At 41.5% G+C, this 20,204-nt stretch overlaps 1 protein-coding gene across 1 annotated transcript in view; it reads left to right on the top strand.

Annotated features, from left to right (window-relative positions):
• Window positions 1-20,204, top strand: part of LOC126509797 (phospholipid-transporting ATPase FetA-like) — a 74,080-nt gene that overhangs the window by 21,446 nt on the left and 32,430 nt on the right. Inside the window, exons 4-12 of the mRNA XM_050155907.1 lie at window positions 343-398; window positions 2,557-2,670; window positions 3,674-3,772; window positions 5,530-5,591; window positions 8,950-9,022; window positions 9,356-9,426; window positions 12,881-12,963; window positions 14,377-14,535; window positions 16,721-16,809. Coding sequence (XP_050011864.1) covers window positions 343-398; window positions 2,557-2,670; window positions 3,674-3,772; window positions 5,530-5,591; window positions 8,950-9,022; window positions 9,356-9,426; window positions 12,881-12,963; window positions 14,377-14,535; window positions 16,721-16,809 — 806 coding nt within the window. The remainder of the gene's footprint in view (window positions 1-342; window positions 399-2,556; window positions 2,671-3,673; window positions 3,773-5,529; window positions 5,592-8,949; window positions 9,023-9,355; window positions 9,427-12,880; window positions 12,964-14,376; window positions 14,536-16,720; window positions 16,810-20,204) is intronic.

The raw sequence follows: 20,204 nt of genomic DNA, 5'->3' as shown, positions 1-20,204 counted from the left end.
TTTATTTTTATGTGAATTGGTGTGGAGGTATCAGATCCCCTGGAACTGGGGGTACAGAAGGTTGTAAACTGCCATGTAGGTGCTGGGAATTGAACCCGGGTCTTCTGGAGGAACAGGCAGTGTCCTTAACCTCTGAGCCATCTCCCCAGCCCCAAGAGAGCTTCTTACCTGTGAGGTGTACACTCTACTAACCAAGATGCATTTCCAGCACCCAAAATTGTCTCACAACAGAGATCCTAAGAAGACAGTGTGAGGAGCTAGTGAAGTGTTCACTAGCTTGCATCACCGCAGGCTAGCCTGTGAGGGGCAGGCTTCTGACCATTCCTCTCCTTTTTCTTTCAGAAGAAAGAATTTTGATGGCCAACGATAGAAACTACAACTCTGTTTTTGACTATCCGGTAAGTCTCCTGTCCCTGAGTATTTCAGAAGTGGTTACTGTTCCATGCATTCTCCTTTTGAGAGGAAGAGTTTATTATTGATGTAGAAACTATAGCCTAAATTCCAACTTCAGCCCTCTGTAATGAATGGCACAATGAAAGCTCAGAAGCCAAAATTAAGCCAAGAGAATATGTCTCAATTCTAGCTTTCCACACAAATACTTCCCCAGTTCTCTTTGTCTCACTTAGACAGTGGTGACAAAACATGCGTGTTGGCTCCATTGCTCCCCAGCAGTGTTGTTTCCCACTTTATATCAGTCAGCCTCCTGCTGGTGAACATTTAAAACGCTTCCAGTATTTTTCTATAATAAATGGTCCTGAGTGAACTGCATTCTGCGTATCAGTTGGCACATCTCTTTTTGTATATATTATGAGCTTTCTGGAAGTGAATTGTCTAGTCCTAAAAGGAAACACATTTAGAAAAACAGAAAACCTGTGACACATTTTCCAGCTTGCCTTCTGAAAAGATTACATCTATTTATATGTCTACCGGCCGTAGAAGACTACTCGCTTCATATTCTTGCCAAACCAATTTTGATTGTTGTTGTTTTTCTGAGCTAGGGGTCTCTTTTGTGGCCTCCAATTTGCTAGTTTTCTACCACACCCTGGGATTGCAGCCTTGCAGTTTCTAGGCCTGGGTTAAGCTATTTATTATCAATCTCTTCCATCTTTGCCAGCTCTTAGATGAAAAATGATATTTGCTATCAATTCTTTTAAATTTTTTAGTGAAATTAATCATCTTTTTTGTTAATTAGGCTTTTGCATTTTTAAAAAACTATGTGTTAGTGATTTTTGCCCAACTTTCTATTTGATTTTTCATTTATTTATTTATGAAGTAATTTATAACATAGCAAATATATTATAAAATTATGCTTCAGCGCCCATCTTTGCTCACATCTACTCCCTTATAGGGAACCACTATGGTTAGTTTCTCATGTACTCATTAGTACCTTTTGTGTACATAAAGGAAATATGAATATATTCTCTTTTCTATATTTTTACACTCTCTAGACCTTAATACTTTTCAGAGTCCTAATTTCTTTTTTTTAAGATTTATTTATTTATTTATTATGTATACAATATTCTGTTTGTGTGTATGCCTGCAGGCCAGAAAAGGGCACCAGATCTCATTACGGATGGTTGTGAGCCACCATGTGGTTGCTGGGAATTGAACTCAGGCCCTTTGGAAGAGCAGACAATGCTCTTAACCTCTGAGCCATCTCTCCAGCCCCCTCAGAGTCCTAATTTCATAATAGCTTTTCTACTTTTCTTTTTTCAGTTATATAGAGTTTTCTCTTTAGATATGGCTTAAAATGACCCTTTGAGTAATTTTCAGTCTTAGTCACAAACAATGTTTTTATTTTCCTTGGTTTGGCTTAGCTTTTGAAAGAAAGTCTTGCTATGTAATCCAGGCTGGCCTTGAACTCAAAATCCTCCTCCCTCAGCCTACCAGGTGCTAGAATTACAGGCATGTTATACCACATCCACTTCAAACAGTGCTCTTAGATGCTGTTCCTACATCTATAGCTACACACACACACACACACACACAATCATGTGTACATTTAACTCTAAGTATATGAAAAATATATAGCCATATATGCTTGTGGTTCCTGCAGGATATCAATTTATGGCTTCTGAATTAGAGGTTCTGGATACTAACCTTGCTTACAGTGTGGCACTGGGAGCAGACTTTCCCTTTCTCTGTATGGAAAACAAAGCAGTGAGATACAGGAAAACAAGCTGTGGATATCAGACGACCTAAGTTTGATTCTAACTGTGCCCCTTACTCACCTTGAGACATTGTACAGCTGTTTAATTTCTCTGATATTTAGTTCATTCATCTATAAATGAATATGGCATCATTCACCATATATGATGGATATGAGAGTTAAATACAATTACACAAATGTTAGTTTTCTTCCTCTCTAGCTGTTATCCTGTCTCATTTACTTCTGTACCCATAGTTCTTGCTAAATGTTTACTATATAGTCTACATTCAATAATTGTATCCTGAATATTGAGGGAACAAACAGGTCAGCCAATTTTGAACTCACTTTCTGGTTCTTCTACTTGTGTTTGCCTTTTGTTGTTATTGTTGTTTGTATTTTACCTACAGGACAATACCATCAAGACCTCAAAATATAGTTTTTTTAACTTCCTGCCCATAAACCTGTTTGAACAATTCCAGAGACTCGCAAATGCTTATTTCCTTATTTTGCTGTTCCTACAGGTATGGCCTGCTAAGACATTTTCCAGTGTTTTCCTTTCTTCTCTAGGGGTCAGGCTGTATAATCAGTACCTAGACTGGAAGATAGCCTCTTTATTTTGATATTGACAAATGGATGGCTGTTCCCTAGTGTAGCAGAAGTCAGGAGTCATCAGTGTGAGGCAAGTTTCTGTATGAAGGAGACAACCCCTGGAGTCCCATGGAGAGGGAGCTCCTTCATCATGACTGTATAGCCACAGTTCAGCTTGATCATAAAAAACCAAAGGCTTTACCCAAGCTCTGGCTACAGTCCTGTTCCTCTCTCTCATCCCAGCCTCTGTGATAGGAAGTTGACACTTACCAAGGGAGAAGAATGGTACAGAATGTAAGAGAGCCAGCACAGGGAAAGGAATCCATGTAGGGTAGCCCCATGTTGAGAGAAGGGGACAGATTATCTCACCCTCCCTTGTACTGAAAATGTGGGTGAGTGCATAGTTTTCCCATGCCCACTGTTTTCAGATTATTTTAGTTATATGTATGTGTATAGGTGTTTGCCTACATGTATGTTCATGTATGCATGCCTGGTGCACACAGAAGGGGGCATCAGAAACCCTAGAATTGGAATTATAGATGGATGGTGCTGGGAGTTGAACCTGAGTCCTATAGAAGAGCATCGGAACTTTTGACCACAGAGCCATCTCCTTAGCCTTGCCATGTAAACTCTAAACACTCTACCTTCCAATACCCTCCCTTCATTATTGGAGAAGAATGACTCTCTGCCATTAGGACTAAGGCAGAGACATTCACAACATGGAAATGGCAACTTGCATCCCTTTCTTCCTCTTTTGGGAAGTGTTTACTTGGATTTGGGGATGCAGGGAAGTTAGAATGATGAAGACTAGCTATGACCTTTGGGTCTATAGTAATAAACCCAAAGAGGTGACAACGATGGTGGTGGCAGGAAATTTGGGGGAGTATGTTATTCTTAAGGATTCTGACCTAAGATCCCTCTATTTTCTTCTCAAAGTTGATTCCTCAGATCTCCTCCCTGGCATGGTATACAACTGTGATACCCCTGGTCGTGGTGCTAGCCATAACAGGAGTGAAAGATGCCATCGATGATGTGGTGAAGTAGCTTCTGGGCTTCCTTCACTAGACCTAGGAATTGGGCTGTGGGCTGAAAGACTTCCCAGAGCTTTCCTCGTGCCGAGAGCATTTCCTCGTGCCGAGAAATGCTAAATAGAAATATGTTTCTCATACTTGTTCCCTTATCTATCCCAGATAGATGTTCCACAAGCCCGTGACTCTGCTTGGTCTTTGTTTGGCCAGAAAGGGGCAGTGCAAGGCTTTTCTCTGCTCCACCACTTTTAGCCCTTCTCAGTAGCCCCACCCTTGGCCCCTTTAGCTTTGTCTGGCTTTGCTGCCTTCTTTCTTCATCTGGCTCTCCTCCCACTTCATATCCCCTCCCCCTTTCCCTCTGTCCGTTCCTTCTTTTTCCTGCTCCTTCTTTCTTTTCTCCCTCCACGTTCCCCTTCTCTCCGGTATTCTTTTTTTTTTCTTTCCAAATGCTACTTGTATTTGGCATACACGGCTAGGAGCTCTTTGGTTTTAGAATGCCCTATGGTATGATCAAAGACCCCCCTCTTTTCCTGGCCTTGGAAAGATAAACTGACCTGGGGGTAGGTTGGGAAGCTGTCCTTGTAGTGTCTTCAAAGAGGACTGATTTTTGTCAAGACAGATTATGGACCGAAGTTTAAGAGTATGGCATTTCCTACTTTTTTAACTTTGTAAAATACAGGCTTAGCACGTGTAGTGCTAAATTTTAACCACAACCCAGATAAACAAACTGAGCTATATAAACTCATTTTATCTCAGAACCACATACATACCCCTTGTACCGTCTCATTCTAGTAAGAACTGAAAACTCAACATGCCAACATAGAGCAGTCCAGCTCCGTCTGGTTCAGAACTCAGTCTCTTTAGAATAAATGTTAAGGGAACCTTGGATTGTGGAAAACTGAGTGTTCTGCCTGCCCCTTCCTAGCCCTGTCCTTCTGCAGGGAAGGACTCGCCGTGGAAGGGAGTGGTTCCTGAGTCCTGTCACTGGGGCATGTGCTATATTTGTTTTCCTGTTACCTGCGGTCTGACTATTGGCCTCTCCACTCCCCACATCTGCTGAAGATGGTTCTTTGTGCAGCTCATGGGATTCCCTAGTGCTGTCAGGCATGTGCCTGTCCTCTTAGCTTTTGACAGAGTTATTTGTTTTCAAGTTCCTGGACTTTAGGATTTTTTTTTATATTTGGCACAAAGATTGTGTGTTGCTGGTGACTTTTCTCTTTCCCGCCTTGTTCCTGCAGCTGCTTATAAAATAATCACTAAGAGACTTAATATTAATTATGATTGTTTGGCCGATGGCTCAGACTTCTTATTGGCTAGCTCTACATATAAATGAACCCATTTCTAATAATCTGTGTATTGCCACATACCCTGTGGCTTACCAGAAATGCTCTGGTATCTTACTCCTCCAGAGGCTGTTGTCATCTTCCTGACTCTGCCTTCTTTCTCTCTGTCTCCCTGCTTGGATTTCCTGCCTCACTATCTGCTGCCCTGTCATAGGCCAAAGAAGCTTCTTTATTAGCCAATGGTAATAAAACATATTCGCAGTGTACGGAGGGGCATCCCACATCAATTCTGTCTCTTTCTTTTCCCTGAGTTTTTTTTATCCTTTCCTTCCAAACTTCCATGGAGCCTGGTCTTAATGGTAGAAGGGCTTTGGCATATGGGAGAGGGGATTCACATACAAGAACCACATTTCCAAACTTTTAAATTGTACATGCAGTTTTCTATATGTCTATTTCCTGAACATTCTCTGTGTGGTTTTAGAAACGACACCAGAGTGACAAGCAAGTCAACAACCGCTCTGTTTTGATGCTGGTGGATGGCAGGTATGTTCTCTTAGGAAAGCCGGTTAGGTAGGGCCAGTCCAGGGAGAGGTCAGCATTGCTAAAATGTGATGCGGTCGGTACTTTAGGACAGTAAAAAGAGCCTCGTGTTAAACTTTAAAAGAATCTGTTTCTATTTAATTGAGGGTTTTTTTTTTTTTTGAGGTGCTGCGGATCAAATCCAAGACCTCAGGTGTGCTAGGAAAGTGCTCTAAGAATTCACCTATAGAGGTGGTCTAGCATACCCTGAACCTGCCGTATTAATTGAGATGCCTCTGGGCTTCGTTTCTATAAAATAGAATTAATATTCTCTGTCTTAGAAGATGCCTGAGAAAATAAAAAGGAAATAATATATCAAAGGAATTGACAAGCCACAGCATGAAATTAATATGCTGGCAATTGTGATCAGAGTGATTGGCCTCTAGACATTTGCCTTTAGGACATAAAGGCCTCCAGCATGGTTCGCTGGTGAGTCCACTGTAGCTGTTGGGTGGTCAGTGCGGTCTGACAGACCACAGACAGTGCCTGTGCCGACTCCACGGCTGTGCTATTTGGCGGTAAGGCTGGAATGAGGCAGACATGTTCCTACAAAAGGCAAAGTGTAAAAGCCTGTTCAAAGAGGTATGGCAAGCTACATAGAGTCACATCTGACAAACGGGATTAAGGGACACCTTCCAGGGGTGACATCTGTACCAGGTGTTAAAGACCAGTGCGAGCAGAACACGAGGAGAGAAAACACAAACCCAACGGAGTCAAGATTGAAGCCCAGCCTTTCTTTCTCACTGTGGCATTGCTGAGTTCTAAACACCTGTAGCTTTGTCAAGTCACAGTTATCCAAGCTTTGGGGCTCTGACACATCTGTTATTGTGTTGCTGATCTTAATCAGAGTGGATTGTTTCCTCCGTGATTCAAATGGCGGAAAGTTCTGGAAATACCAAATAGGTGATTTACTATAAAAAAAAAAAAAAGGTAAAGGAATGACATGGCTTTAAAAAGACAGACCTGGGTGTATTAGAAACTGACCAAGCTGGCGAATTACTGACCAAATAAATTTAGTCAGATGAACTCCTTCAAATAGCTCAAAGTACTTAGGTTGTGCAAGATTTTTAGAGAAGAATTTGTCACAGAGACAGTTTAGGAGTTATCCAGAGGCCCTGGTTAAACTTTGTAACCAGTCAGTGTCTACTTAGTTTAGAACATACAGGGAAAGCTCATCACGGAATAGCTTCTTTCAAGAAAGCAACTAGAAGGAAAGCTTGAAGATGTGGATCCGTGGCCTGTGGTCCGTGGCCAGTGCACGCAAGGCAGCCTCTGGCTAGCAAGCTGTGACTTTTATTTTGTTGGTTTAGGGTGTTTTTGTTTTTTTTTCAGACAGGGTTTCACTCCATAGTAACCTGTTCTAGAATTCACTCTGTAACCCAAACTTTCTCCAATCCATGGCAATCCTCCTGCCTCAGCCTCCCAAGTGCTGGGATTACAGGTGTGAGCCACCACTCCCTGCTCTTTTGCCACAGCCCAACAAATGAACTGACTTTACAATGAGGGGCTTATTTTAGGCTATCTTTTCACTAATGGTGTTGTCCTTTGAAGATGTCGACTTTATGAGAGGCTCTTAGTCCCGGTCCACAGCTTCTCATGATCATAAGTCTTTTCTTGCCACATTAGAGGGAGAAACTGAAACTTGGGGTAAGAGATTATTAAAATGACAATCCCTCCCCTGTCCAGAGCAAGAGCAACATCAGAGCATGCTTACTGTCCTGGATGTCACCCTTCTGCTTCCTGGCTCTTTTACTTCAAGGACAGTCTTGCTTTTGAAAGAGTGCTGGCTTTGTCTTATCCAGTGTTTCTAATATTTGCAGTGTGTAAGGTACAGGATGTTAAAGAACTCTGGGAGGTACCATTCAGTGGAGCTGTCCTCCTCTCTGTCTAATCTGGGCTCCATTTTTATTAAAATATCCAGGAATACATTTGTAATAGTTTGACAGCTCCTTATAAAATAAAATATAAACTTCAAAGTCTCCAATAGAAGGGGAATCTTATAACCCTGCTTTTCTTTCCTGTCACTTTGGTGAAAATCCTGCCTAGAGAACCCCTGAAAGTAAATGTCAAACCAAGATAAAATTTTCATTTGTCTTTTTCCACAGCTATTGTTACTCTTCAGTGCTATCAGAAAATCCTTAAAACAAAGAGTGAATTTATAGTAAATTATTTTTTCAATAAAATAAGCAAAGAGGTGGTCTTTCCGGGAATAGCTATGTCTTCGTGAGTCTGGTAAAACAGGGTTGTGTATGAGAAGCCTGCACTGAGAAATGAACTGGAGAATGACTGTGCCCTCTCTTCCCCTGATTCTTCAAAGGGACTGGCCATGTTTCCACAGTGTGCGTGTATGCATACATCTAAGCCCTTTACCAGAGAGGAGGTGACTTAGGAATCCTATTGGGAAACTGCAGAGAGAGAGAGAGAGAGAGAGAGAGAGAGAGAGAGAGAATGAGAATGTATTGTTGCTGAATCTGCTCATACTGCCAGGCTCCCTTTTCTAGGAAATGAGGATTTGAAGGGTCAAAGGTGACCCAATGAGAGAACAAAATAAAATTAGTGAAGCCACACATGGCAGAACACGTTTTAGCTGTTTAATAACAGAACGAGCCGCATCTATACGTGTCCTCTATGGGGTGTCATTGAGTGAAAAGTGAAGAATTTACTGTTTAACTTTGTTTTTTGAGACAGGGTCTCACACTATAACCCTGGCTGGCCTGGAACTCAACATGTAGACAGGCCCCCAACCCACCCAAATACTCCTGCCTCTGCCTCCCAGGTGCTGGGATTAAAAAATCTTACTTTGTAACTTTGACGTCTATGTCTTGTAGGGGATTCTATGAATTGATTTTCCTAGGAAAGGTTTTTTTTCCTATTTTTTCTTTTGATTTTGTTTTTGTTGTTGGGGTTTTTTTGGGGGGTTGTTTGTTTATGTTTTTTTTTTCAAGACAGGGTTTCTCTGTGTGTAGCTCTGGCTGTCCTAGAATTTGCTTTGTAGACCAGGCTAGCCTTGAACTCACAGAGCTCCACCTGCCTCTGCCTACTGAGTGCTGGGATTAAAGGTACGCTCCACTACCACCTGGCTTCTAGGAAAGTATTAAAAATATAGTGGCTATCTCTGAAGAACAAAGCTAAATACTGGGGAAAGAGACTTGTCAAAAGAAACAGAGCTTGTTCTTGACTGCCCAGAGGATGCAACCAAAACCTGTTGGCCCTCCCGAGATATATCTTCATCCATCTTGGCGTTTTCTGTTTCCTTTGCTTTGTTTTGTCTCGTTGTCAAAGCAGAAGGTTGGGGGAACTCACAAGGCCCATTTTCTTACAGGGTTGTGGAGCGCAAATGGATGAATGTTCAAGTTGGAGACATAATAAAGCTACAAAATAATCACCCTGTTACCGTGAGTATCTCCTCTCTCCATGAAATGAGATCAGGGAGCCCTGTAGCATTGTTGCCTCTGCCCCTCTGGGCGATCTCCAGCTGCCTCGCTTTGCAGTGAAGTCACTAGCTCCTCTGCCAAGAAGCTTATTGTCCATCTCTCATCATAGCTTCAGGTAGAATGGAGCAGCTTTGAGAGAAGGGCATGGTAGCAGCAATGGGCCACAGATAATGAGAGCAGCCGAGTCCGCAAAGTTCTTAGAGTGGACATCTATCCCTGAGGGGCTGATTTCCATCACACTGTAAGACTAGGGGCCAGCCTCCTGTGCCTCTTCTCTGGCTTTTCTGATTACAGGCAGATGTACTGTTACTTTCTAGCAGTGAGCCTTATGGTCTGACATACATTGAAACAGCAGACCTGGATGGGTAAGTGTTTTCTCCTGATATTGCATTAAGAAAATTTAGCCACTTAAAGGGCAAATATGATGGAGGGAGCTAATTTTATTCTCAGTTGAAAGTAGTAGCCTCAAAAACTTTTGGGTCTATAGAATAGTTCCTCCATTTTATTGTGCCTGCTTCTGTGGAGTACCCACCAATGTCTTTTATTTCATTTGACATTCTTAGCTGTTGGACTGGTGAAAGCTAGTGTTCTGCTAAGTCAACTTCTAAGAGGCTTTTAATTATGCTCACAAGTGTTAGCTGATGCAGAGTGGGGCAAGACATGACTGTTCCAGAAGCCAAAACTAGCTCAAGATAAATTAACTAGCCCCAGAACCTACAAAATACCAAACTCTCTACAGCAATGAAATTCCATTTGTTCTATCAGTCTCTGCAGACACAGAAACTCCTTCCAGAAATTTTTTTGTTCATAGCCAGACACAGCTTCCATTCGGGAGTTTTCATTCACAGTGCAAAATGGTGAGAGTGGTAGCAACACATTTAAAGAGCTTCCCTTGTGCCAGACCTTAGGGTTGGAGATGCTGCTGCTCAATCTGATGAATTAAATGCAATGGGTTTATTTGGGCCCAAGGGTAGCAGGGGCCAGGTGTCAGCACTGAATCACCAAAGGCAAAATGATAGCAGGTACTGAAATGGGCAAGAGAAGCAAAGAAATCTCTACAGTAGCCTGACCCATAATGGGCAGCACAGGCAAAGTGATTTTTATGGTGATAAAACTCATATGAACTCATGGTACAAGATAATCAAATCATGGTGATTCTAGGCATGAAAGACAAGGAGCCTATTGCATTTTTTGTTTGATCTGTATAAGCAGAAAAAAATCTTAAACAAATGAAAAAAAAAAGACTACATTCAATCATGGCAAGAAAAAAAAATCTCAGCCAATGAACTAATTTCCAGACTTGAGCCAGTTTGCAGACCCAGAACAAAGTGGCTATGATGGCAGAGATGGAGGTTCTGCACGGGCTTGACAACATGGACTTCTACTCTCCAGGCTGACCTGCCTACAACTGTTGCTGAGGGCCAGATCTGCCAACACAAAGCCTCAGATAGGACGCCCTTCCCCAGGGTGACCAGTCAGCTACCTGGTGGCAGGTTGACTATGTTGGACCACTTCCCTATGTGGAAAGGACAATGCTTTGACCTTACTAGAGTAGATCTTATTCTGGTTGTGGATTTGCCTTTCCTGCATGTAATGCTTCTGCCAAAACCACTATCCTTGGATTTACAGGATGCCTTATCCAGCATCATGGTATTGCTTCTGACCAAGGAACTCACTTCACATCCAGAGAAGTGTGACAGTGGTCCACGTTCATGGAATCCACTGGCTTTCTCGTGTTCCCACCATCATAAGCAGCTGGCCTGTTAGTGATGGATGGACTTTTGAAGACACAGTCACAGCACCAATTAAGTGGCAGCGGCATGGAGAGCTGGGGCAGGGCTCTCCAGAAGGCAGTGTATTCTTTGAATCAGTGTCCAGTTTATGGTATGAGTTCTTCCTGAGTCAGGATTTGTGGGTTCAGAGGTCAGTGCTAGAAAGGGGAGCATTTCCAGCCTCACGAGAACATTTTGCTTCCTGTTCCCATGACCTTCAGTTTTGCCAGCCTAAATGTTTTGGTTCCAGAATGGGGAGCACTCCTGACAGGAGCCACAACAAACATTCCATTGAACTGGAAGCTCAGATTTCTCCCTGGTCACTCTGAGCTTCTGATGCCCTTAAGCCAACAGGTTAAGATAAAGGAACAACAGTGTCAGGAGGGGTGATCGACCAGAATACCAAAGGGAAATTGGATCGCTTCTCCACATGGAGGTAAGGAAGATTATGCCTGGAGTGCTGGAGATTTTTTAGGGTGTCTCTTGGTCCTGCCATTTCCTGTGACTGAAGTTAATGGGAACTACAATAACCTAATACAGAAAGGATGACAAAGAGCACAGACCCATCAGGAAAAGAGACAACCTGCTGAGTTCTTGCTGTTGGAGAACCCAGAATGGGTAGTAGAGGAAGGTAGCTGTGAACACCAGCTAAGGCTATTTAGCCAGTTACAGAAATGAGGACTACAATCGACATGAGTTAAGAATGTAATTATATAGATATTTGTGTTTTCTTTCCTTAATTTCTTTATCATGCAATTTAACATCAATTGAGAGAATATCAGTGATTATCATAATTAAGTTTTGAGATACTAAAAGAATACTCAAGGGACATTTCCACCTATTCTAAAATCTATAATGTGTTTGCAGCTGTATGTGGAAGAGTTATGTAATGTTAGATGTAATTGTGACCTGCGTCAGCATATATGTACTAGCTGTTGTTGGTGAGATAGCTGTATTGTGTTAGGCATAATTATAAGCTGGTTAACGTTTTCATTTGTAAATGAAATATGTCGTGAGAAGACATGATTGTGTGACAGGTTTGACAAGGGGTGGATGGATTTGTCATGGCTAGTCTTGGCTGTCAACTTGACTGCATCGAGAATTAGCTATAACCCAAGCAGCTGGATACACCGGTGAGGCATTTTTCTTAACGAAATTTTTTTGAAAACAAAAACAAAAAAAAAATTATGCTGTTTTTTTGAAGTGTGAAGACCTACCTTTAATCCAGATCTTTTGAGGTGGGAAGATCCACCTTTAATCTGAGCCACATCTGGTGGCAGCCTACATAAAGGACATGGACCTTTTCCTGCTTACCCGCATTCTCAGTTTACTAGTATTCGCGCCCACTTATTTGGGATTCCAGTGTATACTGAAGATCAACTAACCCAGTCAGCCTCCTGCTCTTGACTCTTGGACTTTCCACTGGGAAACAGCCATATAGCTGAACTATAGTCTGTAGGCCACTCTAATAAATTGGCTTCACACACATATATACATATATATGTATATATATTGTGTATATATGTATTGTGTATACATATATATATGTCTGCCAGTTCTAGTCCTCTAAAGAGCCCTGACTAATCCCAAAAACCAAAAGTTTTTGAAGTCTATAGTTGTTACTATCTCTGTGCGTTCTTGTATCCAAAAATGGTTAACTGTGATCTTTCCATGGACCCTGTAAATATTTTTGAACCCAGAACTATGTTTCCTCCAAGGTATGAGCAAGTTCTCACCAGAACCTGCTCCATCTTCCCGAAGGGAGCAGATGCTTGCCACTCCCTAACATTCCTAACTGCTACTTCTAGTGTTGGTTAAAGTAGTGGCGGTACGTTGTGCAGGGTCTGAGGGGCGGGTTCCTTACAGTTATCGCTCCTCCATACTGCCATGAGAACCAGGTGTAACTAGTGTGAGGCACTCTCTTCAAACCCTTAGCCTGCATTCTGCTGGCAACATTTATTTTCTAAAAACCCAGCGAAGTAGCACAAGCTGGTCCTGTGCTATTGTTGTGTTTATGTCTCATGCATTTGATGAACCTTTACTCTAGTGAAACCAACCTGAAAGTGAAGCAGGCCATTTCAGTTACCTGTGAGATGGAGGATAACCTGAAGCTGCTGTCTGCCTTTGATGGTGAGTCAGGAAATGAGTGGGCTCCTCACCCAAACGTTCATCACCAGAGGACTAAATAAAGAACGGTACATCCATGCAGGAATTCTATACAGCTCATTTTAAACAATATGCAAGGTGACAGATAGTCCTTGACACGGAAGAAAACTTACACAACATAATAGGAGAAACATATAGATTACAAAAGCCAGCATGTACACATAATGTTAAACATATTTGGGGTGAGACTGGAGAGATGGCTCAGCCCTTCCAGAAGTCCTAAGTTCAATTCCCCGCAACCACACGGTGTCTCACAACCATCCATAATGAGATCTGGTGCCCTCTTCTAGCCTGAAGGCATACATGCAGGCAGAACATTGTATGCATAATAAATAAACCTTAAAAACAAACAAACAGGTTGGAGAGATGGCTCAGCGGTTAAGAGCATTGCCTGCTCTTCCAAAGGTCCTGAGTTCAATTCCCAGCAACCACATGGTGGCTCACAACCATCTGTAATGAGGTCTGGTGCCCTCTTCTGGCCTGCAGACATACACACGGACAGAATATTGTATACATAATAAATAAATAATTTAAAACAAACAAACAAAAGATGCGTTGGGGAAACATGCACAGACTAGAAAGCTTACAGGATGTAATTCAAAGGCTACTAGCCTTTTCTCTAAACAATAAGTAGACTGCAGTGTTTTCCAAAAGCCTTTAATCCCAGCCCTCTGGAGACAGAGGCCAACAATCTCTGAGCTTAGAGCCAGCCTGGTCTACATAATGAGTTCCAGGCTAGCCAGGGATGTGTAGTAGGTCCTGTCTCAAAAACGTTTCTTGGTCATTTTAGCATGTTATAAATATTTACAAAGGAGATCCAGCAAGATGGCTCAGAGAATAAAGGCACCTTCTCCCAAGCCTGGACCCAGATGGTGGAAGGAGAGAGCGGCTCTCACATGCTGTCCTCTGGTCTCCACACACGCACCATTACATACGTCCCCCCTCTTATGTGCAAAGTAAATAAATAAAGCCAGTAAACATTTAAAAATATTTACAAAGGATATGTGTATTAATCAGGAAGAAATCAACTATTTCTATTTTGAGAAAAAATAGTGGTTCCCTTTAGAGTAATATTTTCATTTCTTCAGCTTCACTGATACTGACTAACCTGGCAGTACTAATATTGATTAGTACCCTGTGGTGGTTTCTCTCGGTGCTCTATAGCAATACGGAATTGTTGTTTTGTTTGGGTTAGTGCCCTGAAATATTTTTGTGCTTTCTAAAGGAATTGAGTGCAGGAGGGGGAGTAGCTGAGAAAAAAAATGAATAAAAAAAATATGTTGTTGTGTTACATGTTGTATGGTGTTTCCTGCTTTTCTGCTGAGCATTCCACGAAGGTTACAGAGCTAGCACCCCTCTTACTTTCCTTATCTGCAGGAGAAGTTCGGTGCGAGCCCCCCAATAACAAGCTGGACAAGTTTTCCGGAATCCTGACCTATCTGGGGTACACCTACTTCCTGGACCATGACAGGCTTCTGCTCCGGGGCTGCATCATCAGGAACACAGACTGGTGTTATGGTTTGGTGATTTATACTGGTATGCTTCCTGCAGCTAGAGCCAGACCCCACCCGTTAGAGCCTGCTCACCACCCAGTTATGATTCGGATATAATATTCAAACATGTATCAGAAGAGTAGCTTAGTGCTGGGTTGATGCTAGGCTAACAAGTGCCTGGAGAAGAAGTTGAGGGGGAAAGTGACTTTGTTCCAGGCAATGTGCTTTAAACATATCAGCTCCTTCTTTCTTAGAGAACGGCTTTGTGTTTCAACACCATAAGGCATTCATGGGTTTTCCCAACCATACATGGACACAGGAGAGGGTGTTCATATAGAGAAAGTACAACAGAATTAGCATGTGAATGTAAGATTACACAGAGATTACACCCATAAAAAGGGAATATAGACAGTGCTCATTATGCAAAATAATAGAAAATATATCATGGAGACTTCATAAAAGGGAAAAGCACCATGTTACTGGCCCGTATTGAGATGTCATTTAGAATCACGACCCACAATATGTAGTGAGAGATTTTCTTGGTTCATGGCATGGCTGGGAAAGAGCCTCTGCTGCACTCTGCACCCTTAGTGGCAACAGACACTGATAGCTTTGTTCCTTTTCTATCCCCGTGATAAACTATCTTAGGTTAACTCTTTAGGACAAAAGACTTAATTTTTGCTCAGTTTCCTAGGTGTTAGTCCATGGTTGCTTGACCCTATAGCATGGGACTGTAGCAAGGCCATATGTCACAGTGAGAACACACGCTGGACACAGCTGCTCATGTCCTGCTAGCGGAGATGCAGAGGAACGCTAGGAGGGGCCCTCAGGACCATGCCCCTAATAACCTTCCCTTTAAGTTCCTACTACCTCAATAGCGCCATCTGTTGGACACCAAGCTTTCAACAAATGAGCTCTTGGGACATAATTGAAATGTAGGCTTTAACACAACCATAACCACAGTAGGAAGAATCGAGAAAGATTTAGCGTAGAGAAAATTAATAAACTTGGATTTCTGGAGGTCTTTTCTACAGCATCCACTCTTAAACATGAGACTTAGTTCTCCTTCTGTGGAAAATAAGACAAATACCTTCTGGAGAAGATGAAGAATCCAAGGAAGCCCTGGTAGAACTTGTTTTTGGTTCTTGATGTGGAATGGCAACTTCTAAACTGCTCAGTTTCCACCTCAAATGATGTAAAGTAGACTTCCTTCCTTCACTGCATCAGCAGCTACGCACACATAGGAAAACCGCTCCTAGATAGTCCATTTGTTCAGCGGCAGGTTTCCCCCAAAGCCATTGTAACAATAGTGATGCCCTTTGGGGAGCTCTGTGCAGGGTCTCGTGGTGCAGACCTAGTCCTAGGCACTCGGTGCAGACCTGCGTCACTGTTGTGTGTACGGTGCTGCCACCATCTTTACCTCCCTCTTGAAAGCCAGTCTTTCTGCAGTCCTTGGGAGATGTGATCCCTCCACTGCCTCGAACTCTCAAAGACCCAAACCTGTGGAGGATAGAATGCTGCAGCCCATGCTCTGTGTTCCCGGTGTTTGCCCACAAACCAGAAAACCCAGCTACCCCACATGCGCACATCTGTGGCACCCCTGCATTAGTGACACATTTGGCCACTGGTCAGAGGCCAAAAGGCCGGAGAAATCACTACTTACACTTCCTTTCTAAACCCCCTTATGAACTTTTCTCTCACACTGCTACCAATGTCTCTGACCAGTAGTTTGCAAGTCAGGTCCATGCCATTCAAGGCTCCTTTGCTCACTGTCTGTGAGGAAAAGGAACATGGCATCTATGTTTCTCAGCCACAGAGAAGTCTCAGCTCCCAAGCCTCTACTCCAGAAAGAAATCGCTGTCATCACCACTTCCTTTCTTCCGTTCTCAGGAACTTTGAATGTGGCCTGACTCAGCAATGGGTTTCCTCAAAAGAAAGCAGAGTGTCTCCTATCAGAAAATTCCTCCCCTTAGCCAAATAAGCCAGGTGGGGACAAGGACACCCAGGTGACTCCTGTTCTGACTTAGGGAGAATCCAGATGGGAGGTGCTGGTAAGAGAGGAGTCAGTGCGGACACTTAGTAAGGAAACATGGTCCTTTCTGTGTATCGCTGATTGGATTTACATAAGAGCTTAGAATAAGTGAACATAAAGGCATACGCCAACACGATTTGAAGCTCTGAGTATATTCAGTGATTCTAAGATATGGAATTCTCCCTGTTTTGCTTAGGGCCAGACACCAAATTAATGCAGAACAGCGGAAGGTCCACCTTCAAACGAACACACATAGACCGCCTCATGAATGTCCTTGTGGTCTGGGTGAGTGAAACACTTTCCCCTGTGTCTTTGCATAGACATATGTCCACAGCAGTAGCTGGCACTTCCAAATCAGAATATAGTTGTTTGAAGTCATGAGAAGTTTAATGACCCCACAAGCTAAGGTGTGAGCCAGGAAAGAACAGACTCAATGTAGAGTATGATCTAGGTTATGCCTTCTATTCAAGATAATGACAATTGAGAAACTGTTGCTTTTGGTAATGGGACCAGAGCGAACCTAGGACCCTACTTTAGAAGTAAAGATGCTTTTTCATGTCAGTTTTGATCATTACTTTAGTAACCTATCACATAGACTAATGGTACACCTTATTTAAACTGGACGTTTTAAAGCTGTATTCCTCAAAGGAGTCTTAAGGCTGCTGCAGAGGCAGGAGAAGATCTGGTAGCGTTTGCTCTGGCCTTACCTGAGTTCCTGCTTCAAGTAGAGCAACTTCTCATTATGCTGTTTTATAACATTTCAATTGGAAGAATAGGGCTTCTTCTGCTAAAAAAAAAATTAATAAATCACTAATAAAGAGATCATGAGAAAGGGAAATGTACCACATTTTCCTTATTCATTCTTTGATCGAGGGGTATTTAGGTTGTTTCCAGGTTCTGGTTATGACAAACAATGCTGCTATGAACATAGTTGAGCACATGTCCTTATGGCATGATTGAGCATCCTTTGGATATATACATAAAAGTGGTATTGCTGCGTCTTGAGAAAGGTTTTTTCCTAATTTTCTGAGAAACTGCCATACTGACATCCAAAGGGGCTGTACCAGCTTGCATTCCCACCAGCAATGCAGAAGTATTCCCTTTTCCCCACAACCTCTCCAGCATAAGTTGTCATCAGTGTTTTTGATCTTGACCATTCTTATAGGTGTAAGATGGAATCTCAGAGTTGTTTTGATTTGCATTTCTCTGATGACTAAGAATGTTGAACATTTCCTTAAGTGACTTTCAGCCATTTTAGATTCCTCTGTTGAAAGTTCTCTGTTTAGGTCTGTACTCCATTTCTTTATTGGATTATGTGATCTTTTGGTGTCCAATTTCTTGAGTTCTTTGTATATTTTAGAGATCAGACCTCTGTCTGATGTGGGATTAGTGAAGATCTTTTCCCATCCTGTAAGCTGTTGTTTTGTCTTGTTGACTGTGTCCTTTGCTTTACAAAAGCTTTTCAGTTTCAGGAGGTCCCATTTATTAATTGTTTCTCTCAGTGTCTGTGTTGCTGGGGTTATGTTTAGGAAGTGTTCAAGTGTATTTCCCACTTTCTCTTCTATAAGGTTCAGTGTGGCTGGCTTTATGTTGAGGTCTTTGGTAAATTTGGACTTGAGTTTTGTGCATGGTGATAGATATGGATATATTTTCATTCTTCTGTATGTTGATGTCCAGTTATGCCAGCACCACTTGTTAAATGTTTTCTTTTTTCCATTTAATATTTTTTTTTTGCTTCTTTGTAAAAAATCACGTGTTCAAAGATGTGTAGATTGATATCCGGATCTTCTATTCAGTTCCATTGGTCCTCCTGTCTGTTCTTATGCCAATACCCAGCTGTTTTCAGTACTGTAGCTCTGTAGTAGTTTGAAGTCAGGGATTGTGATGCCTCCAGAAGTTCTTTTATTGTACAGGGGTGTTTTGGCTATCCGGGTTTTTTTGCTTTTCCATATGAAGTGGAGTACTGTTCTGTCAAGGTCTTTAAAGAATTTTGCTGGGATTTTGACAGGCATTGCGTTGAATCTGTAGATTGCTTTTGGTAAGCCATTTTTACTATGTTAATTCTGCCTACCCAAGAGCATGGGAGATCTTTCCACTTTCTGATGTCTTCTTCAATTTCTTTCTTCAAACATTTAAAGTTCTTGTAATACAAGTCTTCTACTTGTTTGGTTAGAGTTACTCTGAGATATTTTATGCTATTTGTGGCTATTGTGAAAGGTGTTGATTCTCTGATTTCTTCCTCCACCCTTTTATCATCTGTGTACAGGAGGGCGACTGATTTTTTTGAGTTAATCTTGTATCCTGCTACATTACTGAAAGTGTTTATGAGTTGTAGAAGTTCCTTGGTAGAATTTTTGGAATCGTTTATGTAAACTATCATATCATCAGCAAACAGTGAGAGTTTGACTTCTTCCTTTCCAATTTGTATCCCCTTGATTTCTTTTTGTATCTGTGGGAAGAAGCCAACTTGATCATGGTGGATGGTGGTTCTGATGTGTTTTTGGATTCGATTTGCCAGTATTTTATTAAGTATTTTTGCATCAATGTTCATGAGTGAAATTGGTCTTTAATTCTCTTTCTTAGTAATGTCTTTCTGTAGTTTGGGTTTCAAGGTAATTGTAGCCTCATAAAAAGGGTTTAGCAATGTTCCTTCTGCTTCTATTGTGTGGAATAATTTGAGTACTAATAATTTGGTATTAGTTCTTTGAAAGTCATGTAGAATTCTGAGCTGAAACTATCTGGTCCTGGGCTTTCTTTTGGTTGGGAGACTTTTGATGACTGTTTCTATTTCTTCAGCAGTTATAGGTCTGCTTAATTTGCTTATCTGGTCTTGATTTAATTTTGGTAAGTGATATTTTTCCAAAAAGTTGTCCATTTCCTTTAAGTTTTCCAATTTTGTGAGGTACAGGTATTCAAAATATGACGTGATGATTCTCTGTATTTCCTCCATGACTGTTGTTATGTCCCCTTTTCATTTCTGATTTTGTTAATTTGGATATTTTCTCTCTGCCTTTTGATTAGTTTGGATAAATGTTCGTCCATTTTGTTGATTTTCTCGAAGAACCAGCTCTTTGTCTCATTGATTCTTTTTATTGTTTTCTTTGTTTCTATTTTGTTGATTTCAACTCTCAATTTGATTATTTCCTGCTGTCTAGTTCTCATAGTTGAGTTTGCTTCTTTTTGTTCTAAAGTTTTCAAATGTTCTGTTAATTCACTAGTGTGGGATTTTTCCAATTCTTTATGTGGGTGTTTAGTGCTATGAACTTTCCTCTTAACACTGCTTTTATTGTGTCCCATAAATTTGGGTATGTTGTGTGGTCATTTTCATTGAATTTTAGGAAGTCTTTAATTTCTCCCTTTATTTCTTCCTTGACTCATTGATAATTCAGGTGAGCATTGTTTAATTTCCATGTGTTTGTGGGTTTTTTGGAATTAGTATTGCTGTTGATTTCTAGTTTTAAACCATGTGATCTGATAAGGTACGTTGGGTTATTCCAGTTTTTTATATGTGTTGAGGTTTGTTTTGTTACCAAGTATGTGGTCAATTTTTGAGAAGGTTCCATGAGGTGCTGAGAAGAAGGCATATTCTTTTCTGTTTGGATGGAATATTTTATAGATGTCTGTTAAGTCCATTTGAGTCATAACATTTGTTAGTTCTCTTATTTCTCTGTTCATTTTTT

This window comes from Alexandromys fortis, unplaced genomic scaffold (assembly GCF_014885135.2).
Source record: "Alexandromys fortis isolate MF-2015 unplaced genomic scaffold, M_Fortis_MF-2015_v1.1 scaffold_92, whole genome shotgun sequence".
NCBI classification, from domain to species: domain Eukaryota; kingdom Metazoa; phylum Chordata; class Mammalia; order Rodentia; family Cricetidae; genus Alexandromys; species Alexandromys fortis.
This window is presented reverse-complemented; position numbering and strand designations above follow the sequence as displayed.